Source organism: Nicotiana tabacum, chromosome 15 (assembly GCF_000715075.1).
Source record: "Nicotiana tabacum cultivar K326 chromosome 15, ASM71507v2, whole genome shotgun sequence".
In the NCBI taxonomy this organism is placed as follows: Eukaryota; Viridiplantae; Streptophyta; class Magnoliopsida; order Solanales; family Solanaceae; genus Nicotiana; species Nicotiana tabacum.
Genome location: NC_134094.1, coordinates 126520044 through 126536683, shown reverse-complemented (window position 1 = coordinate 126536683; position 16640 = coordinate 126520044). Strand labels below are relative to the sequence as shown.

General features: G+C 33.5%; 1 protein-coding gene across 1 annotated transcript; it reads right to left on the bottom strand.

The window, feature by feature from the left end:
* Window positions 1-9600: 9600 nt before the first annotated feature.
* LOC107807080 (protein Asterix) lies at window positions 9601-14960 on the bottom strand. Its single transcript, XM_016631365.2, has 3 exons — window positions 14749-14960; window positions 14542-14642; window positions 9601-9919 (listed from the first exon to the last, which is right to left on the bottom strand). The coding sequence occupies exons 1-3, from the start codon at window positions 14887-14889 to the stop codon at window positions 9853-9855; spliced, it is 309 nt and encodes a 102-aa protein (XP_016486851.1). The 5' UTR covers window positions 14890-14960; the 3' UTR covers window positions 9601-9852.
* Between the last annotated feature and the right edge of the window lie 1680 nt (window positions 14961-16640).

Below are 16640 nucleotides of genomic sequence, written 5' to 3'. Positions count from 1 at the left end.
AATTAATTTACAAGACCTCAATTAACAGCTCACTAAATTGTAGCCTAGAGAAAGCTTCTTATCTCTTCAATTATGAGACTAAGTGTCTCATTTCACTCCGAAATCCTTCCGAACCCGAACCAACTAACCCGGTAAGTCATAAAATAACTGTAAAGAATAACTTGAGCAGTAAATGGCGGAACGAGGTTATAATACTCAAAACGACCGGTCAGGTCGTTACATTCGCGAAAGCCAAGTTTGGCAAGGCATCGCGTTCGCGAGACTGCCCTCGCGTTCGTGAAGAAGAAATCTAGGGCAGCACTAAAATGTGCTTCGCAAACGCGAGGGTGCTATCGCGTTCGCGAAGAAGAAATTTCTAGACAGCAGAACTTAAGTTCTGAAAATGGGATTTCGTCCCATTTTTTATTATTCAAGATTTTGAGCTCGGTTAAGGCGATGTTTGGGCGATTTTTACGGGAAAACATTGGGGTAAGTTTTTCTTATCCTATATTGATTATATTTCATGATTCCATACTCGTTTACATCATGAATCCGCGAATTTATGGAAGAAAAATCAGATTTTTATAAAATCTTCCAAAAATATAAAATGAAGATTTGAAAGTCAATCCGATGTCGGAATTTGATAATTTTTGTATGGTTGAACTTGTATCGGAATGGGTATTCGAATATTATGAATTTTTTAGGGATTCGAGACGTGGTTCCCGCTGTTGATTATTTTAAATAAATTTCAGATTTTAATTCGAAAAATTTTTATATTCATATGGAATTAATTCCTACGATTTGTATTGAGTGTATTGAATTGTTTATGACTAGATTTGAGGATTTCGGACACGAATTCGCGAGGCAAAGGTTTATTGAATTCTTGAATTTGGTTGCAAAGCGAAGTAAGTATCGTGGTTAACCTTGACTTGAGGGAATAGAACCCTTGAATTATTTGCTATGTGAATTTCATGTGTAACGATGTATAGGCAAGGTGATGAGTGCCTATACTTTGTCAAATTAATTGTTTGCTTAATTATTTAAATATCTTTAATTGTTTTAAGACACAAATTAATTATTATAATAATTATTTCTCTCTTATTCCTTATCAAATATTAATGCTTGAATTCCTGTAATAATTGTTACATGCTTATTTGATTTATGTGTCTTAATTTCTACTTGACATTTAGCATATTAAATATTAAACTGCCTATTTTCTCCCTAATTTTCACAATTAATTGCTACTTGTCATTATTTATTTCATAAATAAATTATAATTATTGTATGCCTTGATGCTTAACAGTTTCTCATTGAACGTGGTATTTATTGAAGTATTTTTTTATTACATTTAAGAGTTGTTAAAATATATGGGGGGAACGGGTTGCACGCCACAACAGATTTATTTAAAGTTTATATTGGGGATCGGGTTGCACGCCGCAACAGATTTAATTTAAGTTTATATGGGGGAACGGGTTGCACGCCGCAACAGATTTATTTAAATTTTATATCGTTGGAACGGGTTGCACGCTGCAATGGAAATAAGTTGAGGGATTGTGACTGCTGAATTGACTTCAATTATTGAGATTATTTACCGGTCTTACTAATATTCACGTTATTATTATTATTATTGTGTACAGGTTAATGTAAGCAACTTGCCTTAGCCTCGTCACTACTTCGTCGAGGTTAGGCTCGGCACTTACCAGTACATAGGGTCAGTTGTACTGATACTACACTCTGCACTTCTTGTACAGATTTTGGAGTTGGTCCCAGCGGCGCACTGTAGATTTGCCCGGATACAGCTACCAGTGGAGACTTGAGGTATAACTGCATAGCGTTCGTAGTACTGAAGTCCCCTTCTATCTTATCTCAGTTGTGTATTATATTTCAAACATCTTGACTTTTATTCAGACCTTTATTTGTATTATTCTAGAAGCTCGTGCACTTGTGGCTCCAGTTATGGGATGGTATTTAGATATCACGTTTATTATGGATTATTCACTTTATCTCAAACTTTATTTCCGCATTTATTTCTTTGTTATTAATTAATTTAAAATTATGTTAAAATGGCTAATTATATTCTAACGTTGGCTTGCCTAGCAAGTGAAATGTTATTCGCCGTCACGGTCCCGAAGGTGGGAATTTCGGGTCGTGACAGTTGATATTAGGATCTTACCCTATCCCTTGTTAGTCACTCTCCCAAATGGCTATAGAGTCAGAGTAACAGAGATTGATAGTGTGTACCTTGCTTCCCAGATTACTCTACACAAAGTCATATTTTTTCCTTCCTTCAAATTTAATCTCATCTCTATATCTTCTTTAACTGCACAACTTAAATCCTTGATAGCCTTTACTGATGCTTGTTGTCTACTTCAGGCCCCTTCATTGAAGAGGCCTCTAGAGATTGGTAAGATCAGGGATGGGTTATATCTCTTGTGCTCCCTCTGTTTAAAGAGTGCTAGTACTGTTTCTACACCTATTTCATCTTTGTTTCCTGCCTCATGTCATGCTTGTGATGTACATAGCTTGCAAAAATTTTCATCTAGTGTCTGTAATCACAGTACTTCACAAATTCATTCCTTTTCAAGTGTAAATAATTACATCTGCAATAAAACACCTAACTACGATTCCTTCGTGCCTCATAAGAGTGATGTCAATGTATTGTGGCATAATAGATTAGGCCATGTTCCCTTTTCCAAAATGAGAAGCATTACCACTATCCCTGCTACTTTTTCTGCTAGACAACCTTTTCTATGTTTTATATGCCTCATGGCCAGACAGACTAAACTACCTTTTCCTCATAAAGCCAGCAGCACCAAACAAATTTTTGACCTTTTGCATGTTGATCTGTGGGGACCCTATCATGTCCACACATGATAATTATAAGTACTTCTTAACTATGGTAGATGATCATAGCAGGTCCACATGGACTCATCTTTTGTCTAGTAAAAGTAATGCCCTTTAGATTCTTAAAGCCTTCATTTCCTTTGTTAAAACCCAATTTCACCTGACCATTAAGTCAATAAGGTCAAATAATGGTTTGAAATTCACCAGTACAAAAGCAAATTCTTTCTTTCAGACCCAAGGCATTGTTCACCAGAGAACTTTTCCATACACACCACAACAAAATGGTGTGGTTGAGAGAAAATATAGGTACCTTCTTGAGATAGCCAGGGCACTTTTATTTCAATCAAAGTTACCTGTAAGATATTGGGGTGAATGTATCTTAACAACTACTTACCTCATTAACAGACTACCTACCACATACCTCAAGAACAAATGCCCTTTTGAACTCCTATACAAAAAGAAACCAAACTATTCCCATTTGAAAAGTTTTGGGTGTCTGTGTTTCCCCACTATACCAAGAATACATAGGGACAAATTTGATCCCAGAACTGTACCCTATGTCTTTGTTGGGTATCCCTTTGAAACCAAGGGATACAAGGTACTAAACTTGCAAACCAGAAATATTCATATATCCAGAGATGTAATCTTCCATGAGAATGTATTTCCCTTTGATGTGTCACCTGTTGCGGGTTCTTTTCCCTCAACTCTACCACCTTTTATCTCTGATTTACACACTGTTACATCTCAGCCCACAGTAGGTAATTCATCAAGTCCAGACAACCATGGAGTAGTACATGATCATTCTTCACCTTATCACTCTACATCTTCTTTTCCAGAGCCACACCCTTATTCTCCCAAGATCCTTCCACAAAATCTATTTGATCCCATTCCACAAAATGATTCCCATGTCTTAAATCCCAGAAGGTCTGACAGAGAACACAAATTACATGCTCATCTGCAGGATTATGTCTATTCCATACCTCACTTGAAACCAGCATCTACTTCTCTACCCACTGATCCACCAGCCACTTCCAAACTCCCTTAATGCTTTGTTCTCCTTAAATAGTCATATTTCTACTGATTCTTTAATCCATGATAGTCAGTTATTTGTAATGAATGTCTGCAATGATTTTGAACTATCTCCATATGAGGAAGCTACCCTTAATCCTGCTTGGTAAGAAGCAATGACACATGAGTTTGAAGCCCTACATGCAAACCATACCTGGGATGTAGTGCCCCTGCCACGTGGGAAGCAGGACATTGGCTACAGGTAGGTATGCAAGATCAAACACAAAGCTGATGGAACATTAGAGAGGTTCAAAGTTAGGCTAGTAGTAAAAGGGTATACTCAGCAGCCTGGCATAGACTACATAGAAACCTTCAGTCCTGTGGTGAAAATGACAACAGTGAGAGAACTTATAGCTACTGCAGCGAAGAAGCAGTGGCATATTTTTTAATTGGATGTGAACAATGTGTTCCTTCATGGAGATCTCCATGAGGAAGTATATATGCAAATGCCACCAGGATTAGAGATCAACTCTCCAGGTTTAGTGTGCAAGTTGAACAAATCCTTATATGGCCTCAAACAAGCAAGCAGACAGTGGTACTCTAAGTTGACTTAGGCTCTTTGTTCAAAGGGCTATGTATACTCTCTCAATGACTACTCACTCTTTTTACAAGCAAACAAAGCATTCTACCATTTATATATTTGTATATGTAGATGATGTTATCATCACTGGGACAGATCTTTCAGAAATTACTCAACTCAAATGTTTCTTACATAATCAATTTAAGATAAAAGACTTGGGAAAGCTGTATTACTTTCTTGGTTTGGAGGTTCTTTACACAGGTAATGGTGTGATAATATCTCAAAGTAAGTTTGCATTAGACTCACTCAAAGAATATGACTGTCTTTCTTATAGTAGCATCTCCACTCCCCTTGATCCAAATGAAAAGTTGAGAGCTAAAGAAGGAGCAGCATTGCCAGATCCTACCTACTACAGGAAATTGGTGGGAAAATTGAATTTCCTCACCAATACCAAACTGGACATAGCTTTCAGTGTACATCATCTTAGCCAAATCATGCAAGACCCCAGGGAGCCACATTTGAAAGCAGTTTTCCACTTGCTTAGGTATCTGAAGAATGATCCAACTCTGGGAATTTTTCTATCTAATGACTCTGATTGTAGCCTGAAGGGTTATTGTGATTCAGACTGGGCTGCTTGCCCAGACTCTAGGAGGTCAGTCATTGGATACATAGTCCTGCTAGGCAATAGTCCAATCTGTTGGAAATCCAAGAAACAGGAAATAATGTCTTTATTCTCAGCAGAAACGGAGTATATGTCCTTGAGAAAGGTTGTTTGAGAGCTAACTTGGTTGTGCAGACTATTTGATGAGCTCAATATTCCTTATCCTAAACCAGTCTCAGTGTTTTGTGACAGTCAATCTGCCTTACACATGGCTCGTAATCCTGTTTTCCATGAACGAACCAAGCATATTGAGGTCGATTGCCACTTTGTGCGAGATAAGCTCCAAGAGAAGTTGATTTCTCTCCATCATGTTGATACTGGTGCTCAGTTAGCAGATGTCCTCACTAAAGCTCTCACTCGTGTCAAGCACTCTACAATATTGAACAAGTTGGGTGTGAAGACTTCACCTCCAACTTGAGAGCTGTTTATTAAGATAACATTGTATTTAATTTCATTTTTTGTATACTTTCGAGTAGTTTAGCTAGTTTAGTTTGTTAATCAATTAGTTAATTAGTTAACAATAGCCTAGTTGTAGCTTAGCTGTCAAAGTAGTTGAAGTTTGTTCCACGTGTATATATACAATCCCTTTGGGATATCATATATACAATATTTCATTCTCTCATATTTTGAGATTCAAGTCCCTTTCTCTCTCTGCTCATGTGAAGCTTCTGGAGTTCATTAATGGAGCCTCTAATCGAGAATGAGATTGGGTGTCCAAATCCATAAATTGCCAGTTACGAATAAATTCTCGGTGTTCTTCCAAGTTCCTCTTCTTTTGCTCCTTCGATTCTCCAAAATTTAAGCTAACTCTAATGAGTATTGGTTGGATTTTTCAAGGTATTACCTTATTTCTATTTGTGTAAGCACAATTTGATGGGTATACCTGGTATAGCTGAGTTCCTTTTTTTTTTTTGAGCATGTAATACTTTGGTTCTAATTTTTCGAGATATTACTGACTTAGAAATTTTCATTCAACTTCTAGAGTTCTCTGTGGATATGTCTTTTTCTTCTTCTTTTTTTTTCTCCAATTAAGTGTACCATTTTGTATTTATGGATGCTATTTTTTTTTGGGTCTTTCTTCACGTTTCCTTGTGAATTCTGTACATGCATATGATTATTTGTTCAAATGCATCTTATGAAAATTCTTTGCATAGGTGCATACTCCACTTTGGAACTTTGCATACTAATGTAGCTAAGGTGCTGGATAATATGCCTAAAGCAATTAAATATTTTTTTTATTTCTTTTCCTTTTTCACATAGGAGTTCTACAACTTACATATGGTTCAGCAATCCAAAGGTATTTAATTTATTACTACTTGAAAATATTTAAAGAAAATTTATATGTGTGTATCTTTTGAAATAAATTGCATTCACTTCCTTTTTAAAAAAAATCCCAGTTGCTTTCATGTATATTTCTATTGCAATACTACTATCTACGCTTTATTTTAATTGAAAAAGATAGATATAAAAAAAAGTGCACATGATCCTATGAAATTAATGCAATTATGAAGTTAATTTTTTGTTAGTTTTTAATTTGGCAAAAGAGGAAGGTAGATAAATCCAAAAATTGATTCAACGTGATGTTGATTTTGCACAAGATATTAGCAATTTCTAGGCATTTTGTATTAAAATTTTGAAGAGCATTATCGCAGTGAAGAGTAAATGAATGATGTATGAAATAGATGTATTGTTGTAGGATCCAAGCAAGGTGAAAATGAAAAAAAAAAAAAAACACATTTATCTAATAGCATTGATTTAAAGCTAACACAATTATCGATTTCTCTCTAGACTGATGATGACCTTTCTCAATCAGATTTTTCCAAGTTGTTTTTAAGACTCTTGAAATTGTGAAAATTTTAAGTTCTTATGGCATCTCCTACAATACTTATAATGAACAGGAATGTATTGTTGCATGTAATGGACTTGAGGCTCACTGCATTAGGGGAATTGGCAGCTGTTTGAGCAAGCTATTGGCACCAAATGCTCATTTGAGGATATCACTAACATTGAAAGGTTCTCTTACCATTTTGAAGCTATTGACTTAAGGTAAGCTAATGGACAACAAAGGGGCATAAAGGCTAAAGCCAGAAAAGTTTTATTTTATGTATAACAAAACATTAGTAATTCTCTGCAAAACCAATTGTATCTATGTCTCATGATACCATTGATTGATATAAGAATATGCTAGAGAGAGGTTACCAACAGAGGGGATAAAACTTGCCTCAAAGGTGTAAAATGAAAGAAAAATATAGAGGTTGATAAATTGAGCATATCAATATTGAAAGAATTGCTTAAGCACTTAACATATAATTTGACAGGAGAAAAGTAATCACATGTAGGAGGTTTACTTGGAATCTTTCAAAATGGGTCAGCAGAAGGTGCGCTCTTCTTAATTCTTATATTTTCTTGTGTGACATTGTTACTCCAGGGAGATACTTGAAAACTACACAGAATGGTCTTCCTATTTGAGAGTGTCTTTTTTTAATAGATTTTTTTTTTTGGAAAAGTTAATCATAAGCAAATTCTCCAAGTCCATTAAATGAGAAGCTTTAACCTATTTCTGATGTTATCGTATCTTACATTATGTCATTGTATCTTGCATTATTTTTATCACGTTGTCAAATTTTTATAGTACAAGCATACAGGTAAGGTGTTACTGTGATAGGATGTCATATGAGATAAGTTGGATCCGAAGGAGGAATTCACATACTTTAGTGGGGCAACATAAGTTGAGAACTACAACATAACAGATGTTGCATCATTTGAGAATACTAAATGCTCCTTTATACTTTTGTTGACTGAAACATCTTATGAGCAAATATATTTCATCCTAGATTTTTTAGCTTTTTCACCTTTTTTTTTGTTTTAGCTTTCTTTGAATTACAATTATAGAGGAGAGTCAAGAATATGTATGCAAATGTGTACCTTAGATTTTTTAGATTCATCATTTTGCTGCATTTACTTAGAAACAGTATTTGTATTTGTAATATACTTTGTGATATGCTGGTTGTTATTCAGGTTCGTTGAATATACTTTGGTGCTCATTTTGATCGATGCTAACATTTTATTGAAACCAATATTATGGTTTGAGTCACATAGCTGATATTTTTTTTGAGATTTAATTGTTGCAAAATATGAGCAAGTTCTGGACATAAGCGACCGCATCTTATTCTGTATTATGTAGTTAATACTATTGATTTTAATGCTTATACATAGGTTCTATAAATAAGATGTTAGACATATATTTTCAATACGTTATCTTTGATATTGTTGTAAAAAATATATTTACTAATATGAAGATTTAAGTAGTTTAATTCAAGTTCTAAATTATTTTTACTTTTAAAGAGTAGACAATCTTTTTTTCGTTCTTTTTTACAAAACTTTTGTACTTTTTTTTTTTTAAACTTTAATATTGTCTAATTTGAAATAAAATCATAACATCCTTTATTTAAAAAATTTGGGGCCTAAATCAAGCTGTTACTAGTTTCCTACTTGAGCCACATGTCCACTCCTGGCATTCTCAATCAAATTTTATAAGATACACTCATACACCATACATAGACTATAATTGTAGAAACTGCATAAAATCCCAAGCCACTGTCATAAAATTCACCAGGTATATCTTCAAATTTCACACTTGAAATTCCATGACAGTGACTATTTTCAATTACAAGGGCTGAAAATTGACTATTTGTGAATTTTATTCCTAAAATTTGTGCTGGAAAGTGTAATCTGCATATCTTTAAAAACTGCTAGAACATTAGAGCCCCATAAAAAAGCTTAATCTACGAAAAGCTTACATATTTAATTTAATTTGCATATTCTTGCCAGCTTTAGAGCCTATTTGGCCAAACTGCAAAAAACTACTTATTTTGAAAAGTGTTTTGTTCAAAAGTACTTTTTGAAAAAATACTTTTGCAAAATAGAAATTTGTGTTTAACCAATTCGTTTGAGTAGTGCTTTTTGCAAGCTCATTGTGTTTGGTCAATTTTTTAAAAAAACACTTTTAAATATCAAACTACAAAAAAGGACAGTAAAAATTCAATTGGCGATTATTATTATTTAGAAAAGAAAAATAAATTTAAACATTTATTATAAAATAATTCAATTAAAATCTAAATTAAAATTTTCAATCAATATAAAATATAGTAATTCCAAAGCAATAACATTAAGTGTTTGGTATTACTATTGTTGACACGATAATTTATATATGTCAAAATATATCATTCAATATAAATTTAAAATCTACTTTTAGGAATAAGGAAAGAGAATAAAAATATGATTAAAATAAAAAAGAGAAGAAATGTATAGTAGAAATAAAAAGAAAAAGGAAAAGAAATGTATAGTAGAAATAAAAAGAAAAAGGAAAAGAAAAAAGTTAAATTGTTGAGCGATAATTTGGAAAATATAAATTTATTGTAAGGTTATTTTAATCTGAACAAATTAATTTTCTGTTTCTATTTCTGCTTAAAAAAAACTAGAATTTGTAGCTTTCTCCTCAAAACCAGAAAAACTACTTTGGTTATTGCTCAAAAGTACTTTTTTATTTTGGCCACACACCTTTAATTTTCCAAAAAGTACTTTTAGACTCTCAAAAGCTTGGCCAAACATGCTCTTAGTACATGATAAGAGCTTAAATCTACAAAAAGCTTGCATATTCAATTAATCTCACAATCATGAAAACAACAGAACAAATCGCTAAGACCGTAGAGCATCACACTCGAGTTCAACATCCCTATAATCCTCAAAAACAAGGGCAAGTGCCTTAATACAATTTCAATCAAGTTTTCTTGCCTGACCGAGGCCCAACGCCCATGTAGTTTGTCACGAGACCCATAATTCCAAACCTGGATCAAGAAAAGAACAAAAAACATGATTAGACATTGGTGAGGAGAACAATTGAAACAGATAGCAGAAGAATCATTTTGCAATAGCACCTTTAGCTTGTTAGATACTCGCCGTTATCAATTTAATTGACCATGTTGCTATTTACACCATCCTCCTTCGACCATACTTTCTTTAACTATATTTTATGTGATGACTATTCCAAATCAAGTGTCAATGGTATTTTTCAGGCAGTAGCAATATCTATGCTTTTAGTTCAGAACAGTATTAGTCAACGTCCGATATAATACCCCAAAAATTTAAAGTTAGCCATAAAAACTAAACTGATAGTGATTCTGCTACAAAAAGAACGAAAGCCAGCAACCGACGTTTTAATTTATTTATTTGTTTTTGGTACAGCCAACAATAACTGATAATCAAAACTTCACAGAGGGTAATTACTTGGATGGCTAGGCTTAATGAAAGGCTTAACAGATGTTTACCATTTCATGCATCCAAAATGTTGTAATACTATAGCAGCCATTAAAGAACTTTCTGATTTCTGTTCTGGCAGCACATACTCAAAATAGATGATCCCCTAAATTTAGTCATATACTAAAAATAGAATAGAAAAAAAAAGGCAGAAGGAGCAGGACAGATGATGCATTTTAATGAAATGACACTCGAAACATATGAAAGAATACAAATGGCAATATCACTGTCTCATAGGTTCCATCAAGCTGCTGACAAGGGAAATAAGCAGGGTAATGGTTACTGGTTACTTTCTGCATTAACTTGCATATCGAAAATGCAACGGACCAAAAAATAAAAAAATTCCCAATGATTAAAGCACTTTCTTTTTCTAGTGAAGTAAGAACTATAGAAGTTGCACTATTTTGAAGAAAAGTTGCAACCACCTATGAAGGCAGCAGGGCAGATATCTCATAAAATAAAGAACTTCCCCTTAATTTTTTGAAAAAGATAGAACTTCCTCTTATTAAATTCTCTTTTTATTTGTTTTTATATAAACACAAAAGAAAATGCTTCACTTTTTCTTTTACTTCACTGTTTTGAGGTAAAACGTTGTCTTATAACCCGAGAGTATGTTAACTAGTTGGTCCATCATCAAAAGAAGAAAATGATGATGGCGATGTCAACAACACCTCCATCTTAAAGTAGTTGGTCGGTTGTATGAATACTCACTATCCATTCCGATCTATTTGGACCTGTTTCATTCATATACTCAATATAATGTATTTGAAGACATATTAGGGGTTCTTTGACACTAGAGGTTCTCTAAAAAACATTCTAACAGTTCTGCAAATAAACTAAAAAAACTTCCGGTAAATACCAGACCTAATTAAAGTGTACCGACATGGCTAAGCCCCTATCTCAACCGCTAGGTACTGCATCCTGTGTTGTATCTTGATGTAACACCCCTACCCCAAGCATGGCTTAGGTATTACTAAAATAACATATTAAAGTTTTAAGAAAAAAATTTAAATAATGTGAAGATGATTGTTTTTTATAACCGTGGTGTCAATGATATTTATTCTCTTTCTAACTGGGAAATTCATATAACACTTCCATCGAAATGATGGCGTGACACTCTCTTGAGATTAGATATATTAGGAACAAGGATTGATAGATATATATATGTACTTTGGTATTTCACTTTACCAAGTACCACGAGGAAGTGGGATAAATTAATCATAGAAATAATAAATATAGTACTAATAATAATAATAAGATACTAAGAAGTATCATAACAATATTCATATATGATATTAAGTTGTTAATCTATTAAATAAGGAAATGTGTTCGACTAGAATATTAAAATAATTACTAGTTAATAGCTAGCGGCCTAAATATTAAAATACATATTAGCTAAACAATGAATATAGAAGCCTAGCTAATCTACTTAATGTCTAAGTAATAAATAGATCTTATAAACCTTATCATTTAACCAACTTGCAGGCTGGTTGTTAGGAACACCATAATCGCCAATAAGGCTCTATATAATACCTTCACATGGATACGAGGATACACCATTTTCACAACTTCTTTTGCTTTGCTTGTAAGTTGTTATACTAGGTTTAGTGGTTGAACCTATGTATGAGGAGAATGGACATGGTTTAGCTGGCTTAGTGTAAATGGTGAGCATCACTGCACAAGCTCTATTTTGTTTCTATGTGAACCCATGATTTATCCGAAACCAGAGCAGGTGGTCTTGGACTCTTTAACCATTTTGCCAAGGAGCAAGAATTTATCCCTTAGTTGGAGCACTTGAAGTTGATTTGCAAGCCCTCAAAACAAATCAACCACAGTAGTTAGATATTGAAAAAAAGATATTGCACCAAAATCTTTAAGCTCGGAATTACAAGTAAGCTTTGTCGTACTTAGAAAATGATGGTTCTAAAGTAGGTGTCAAGCTGAGAAAGGCGGAGAATTTTTGAATTCAAGAAAAGAAAGGTGAAGAGCTAACCTTTTAAGAGTGTTTCCCTCAAAAGAGGCATATTCTTACTGTTAATTGCATAACTAATTCTTATAAAGATTGTTTTGTGTGCTTATGCACGTGGAGACGAGCATGAGTATCACCATATTATAAAGCTGAAAGATGATTATTCGTTAAATGAAGGTTATGATTATGTTTTTATGGTTATGATTACGATTTATGTTCATGATTTATGGACGAGAGAAATGGAATCTAAATGTTAATATGTTCACTTATGAAGGTTATGCTCAAATTTGATTGGTGATGTGAAAAAAGAAAGGAATATTTTGAGGGACCGTAATTAGATGACTGAGTGGGTATACACCCCATGATATTTGGTGTTACCTAGAACACACTGTATAGGTATGAAAGTAAATGCATGTTTGACCAGATCTTTAGACTCGACAAATGTCCTGCCTTCCCTACTGTACATAAGGTGGACGGACCAACTACTGGAATGGTTGGTAGGCTATACCTAGCCACCGCATGGATGGTGGCATCCATGTTGCGCACATGGATTGTCGGTGTCTAGATGGAACCTCCATAGAATTAAGAAATATTTTTGTTTATGCCTACTGGCAACATTGGATTTCAAAATAACTTTTAAATGATTTACCATGTATTTATAAGTATTTTGAGATTTTATTGATTTACATGAGAAACATGATATTGATATTAAAGTGAATGTATTTTTAAAATACTTGTCCAACTTTTTAGAGGGGGTCAAGGAGACTTGCTGGGTTTTTATATACTCACCCCACTTAGTTTCATGCTATAGGTTTGATATTGAACGAAGTCCAGTTCACGAGTTGAGAACCACTACATAGTGGTGAGTCCCACGATTGATCAGTGTCGACTTTGTTCATTTTTATTTTTATTAATCATTTATCGAGCCACATCCCACTTAATTAGATGACAAAATATAACACACGATGACGAATTCGCTTAGAACCTCAACATATGCTTTATGTGTAGCCAAGGCGACAAGTTTAAGGGTTCACTCGGCGAGTCCAAGCTAGTTGGGTGACGAACTGACGATTGCCCCTGGTTTGGGTTGTGACTTGTGACAGAAGATCTGATCCATCAACACCAGAGTTCAATCTAATCTCACTTTAACTACACTTCTTATGGAAGCTGATCTTACATTGCATATATTTTGTCTTAATTCTACTTACCCTAAACCTTTTCACTACTCACTACAGTTGTTCCTTTTTTACTAATCGAGAAATTTAACGTTTTAGCTCAAAACTCGATGACTCCGTGAAGTGTGCATACCACACACCCCGCTTTTTACTATATTTGCCTTTGAACCAAAGCCCAGGGAGCTATTCTTTCTCTAGAGCACTTCCCTTTCAAGCTTTTGGTTCTCACTCCACTAAATTCCTAAAGTTACATTATTATGCAAATAGCAGCACAAGTTAGGACCATTTATTTTTTAGATTGTCATCCTTGCACATAGACCACACGAATCTTCTATATTAAGCAAGAGCCCTAACTGAGGCCACATAAAAGTTAAAACCATCTACACATACTCTATAGTAATTTATGACGATAACTTGGCCTTTAACTTTATTTTTTTGTTTAAATATCCTCGAAAAACTACATTGAAGGAAGAAGATTCCTTCTTATTTGGTATGACGTTATCATAAAAGATGATGTCAAGATAAGAAGGAATCTTTTTTTTTCCTTATCAAACAAAAAGTCCTCATCTTGACATCATGCTCTATGATAAAGTCATACCAAATGAGATTAGAGTTTTTCCCTTCTTTTCATGTGTTGATATATACCCTGCAAATAAATGTATTTTTGGACAGCACCCTTCCATTGCCATTCAATGAAAATAAGTTCCGATTGAGCTAAAATTGTTACGAAAACAAGCCCTAATACAAATCAAAGAGAACTCACGAAGTAATGAGACTTTGCAACTACAAATTTGTGTCAAAAGTTCAATAAAGTTACATCAAGGTGGAGTACCATAAAATCATGCACAACAATAATCAAACGAGATATGATTAAAAACAGCAAATGCTGATTGAAGGTCAAACTTATGAAGAAATGTCGATTTGTTATCAGAAGCACACACTTAAGCAAGTCTAAACAATTCTTATACGACGTATCTAAGTTTCTCGTGAAAAAACTTTAAGTACTTACATCATTGCCATGGAGATCTGCTTAAGATCAGTCTCAAAGTTCCTCATGTTAGCAAGTGACTGAGCACTGAATATTATCGCAAGCCACGAGCAAATCTTGTACTGTTTAAAACATATCACCATATATTAAGCTATGCCAATTAATATAACATCAGATGAAATCGTAACAAATTTGAAAATATGCAAATTTTAAAGGGGAATGACTCACTCTGAACATGGCACCGAAGACACCAAACACCACGGCTATAAAACCAGAGTAATCTATAGGAAGATCTTGTGGAGCTACCGCCGCCGGCTTGTACGGCTTTGCCGTCGACGGTTGCCTTGGATCGTTCGCCGGTGACGACATGCTTTAATCTCTCTCCTTCTGTGCGTATTTCGGTGCTCTGTGTTTTCGATTTGGATTTAATCAGTCCAAATCTGGGAAACTAAAGGGTAATTATCAATTGACCCCTTTATATTTGGAAGAATTGCACCTGGCCCCAAAACTCTTGAAAACTCTCCTATCCCACAATAGATGAATGTTAAAGACATTTTTGCCCTGATCTTTTTTTAATGAATATTATTTTTCAATAACTTGGATGTTTATCTTGAATATAATGTTTACCTTTTCAAATGTCATTAAAATGTAGCTTAGTTTTTGGATACCAGTTAAGCTAATTTAGTGGTGAACATTCCATATTGCCTTTCTTTGGCTCTTTTCTGTTATTAAATGTAGTTGTTTCGAAGTTACATTTTACTATAATTTTAGCACAATTTAATTTTGCAATTACGCTTAACCTTTCCCTTAAAAGCTTTTTCAATTTGATGCTAGAATTCTTTAGCATAAATATCGTAGATTTGGCTCTGGACAAGTACGTGTGCTAGTTATTTTCTTAGAGCTTCTTGGTCAATAAGGGCAAGAAAACAACTCTAATGCTCGTCCAAATTGGAACAAGGAGATAGGAATGATGTCAAGCTTTTAAGATCTCGACTGATATTTTTCGGAAAATGACTTATTCTCTGAAAATAGTTGTGAAAAATATGTTTACCCATATCAAACACCTTTCATCTCAATTCTCAATAAAGCTGTCAATATGATTTGGGTCAAGAGTAGTTAAAGAAGATCAACTTACAGTATTAGCCCTATCTTCCAGGCAATAAACTTGGGGGGTGGGGGAGAAGAATAGTGATTGCTGATTACAGTATTTGTTTGTTGAAGCTACTATCGGATGAATGGCAAACCAGACAAGATGATGCTATCTATCTATATGATTATATAATTAAGCTTTTGACAAAATAACGCACTTCCAAATCTGTGAATTGAAAGCAAATATACAGAGGCTAGCAGTTCTGTAATCGGCAAAGGTCCAAATATACTTATGTATTTTTCAAAATGGTCTAAGAATATCCCTCGTTATACTATTGGGTTATCTATACCCATGCAGTCATACTTTGGGTTCAAATATACCCCTCATTTAAACGGAAGGACACGTGTCATCGTCCTGTTGGCCAATTCTAAATATCTCCTAATTAATTAAAAAGATCCACTACCCATACCCGAAAAGCAATTTTCTAAAGCAATTAAAAAAAAAATGGAAAAAAACTGAATTTTTTTTACTAAAAACTGAAAAAACGAAAATATTTTTTTAACATTTTTTACAAAAAAAAACTGCTTTAAAAAAAAACTGAAAAATATTTTCTAAAACAATGTTTTTGTAAAAGTGGAAAAAAAACTGGAAAAAACTGAAAATTTTTAATTAAAAACTGGAAAAAAAAAATATTTATTTTTTCAGTTTTTACAAAATATTGCTTTAAAAAATTGCTATTCAATTTTTGTTTTTTAGTTTTTACAAAAAAATTGGTTTAGAAATTATTTTTCAGTTTTTTTTAAAGCAATATTTTTCTAAAAACTGGAAAAAATTATTTTTGATTTTTTCAGTTTTTAGTAAAAAAAACATTCAATTTTTTCCAGTTTTTTACAAAAATATTGCTTTAGAAAATTGCTTTTCAGTTTTTTTTTTTTTCAATTTTTACAAAAACATTGTTTTAGAAAATATTTTTCAGTTTTTTTAAAAGCAATATTTTTTGTAAAACCTGGAAAAAAAAATATTTTCGCTT

What these genes read in the sequence shown, in the direction of transcription:
- LOC107807080 (XM_016631365.2), bottom strand. Translation starts at nt 14,889, where the DNA reads ATGTCGTCACCGGCGAACGATCCAAGGCAACCGTCGACGGCAAAGCCG. An exon ending in TCTTCGGTGCCATGTTCAGA is followed by an intron (nt 14,643 to 14,748) that starts GTGAGTCATTCC and finishes TGTTTTAAACAG; the next exon opens with TACAAGATTTGCTCGTGGCT. An exon ending in CAGATCTCCATGGCAATGAT is followed by an intron (nt 9,920 to 14,541) that starts GTAAGTACTTAA and finishes TTCTTGATCCAG; the next exon opens with GTTTGGAATTATGGGTCTCG.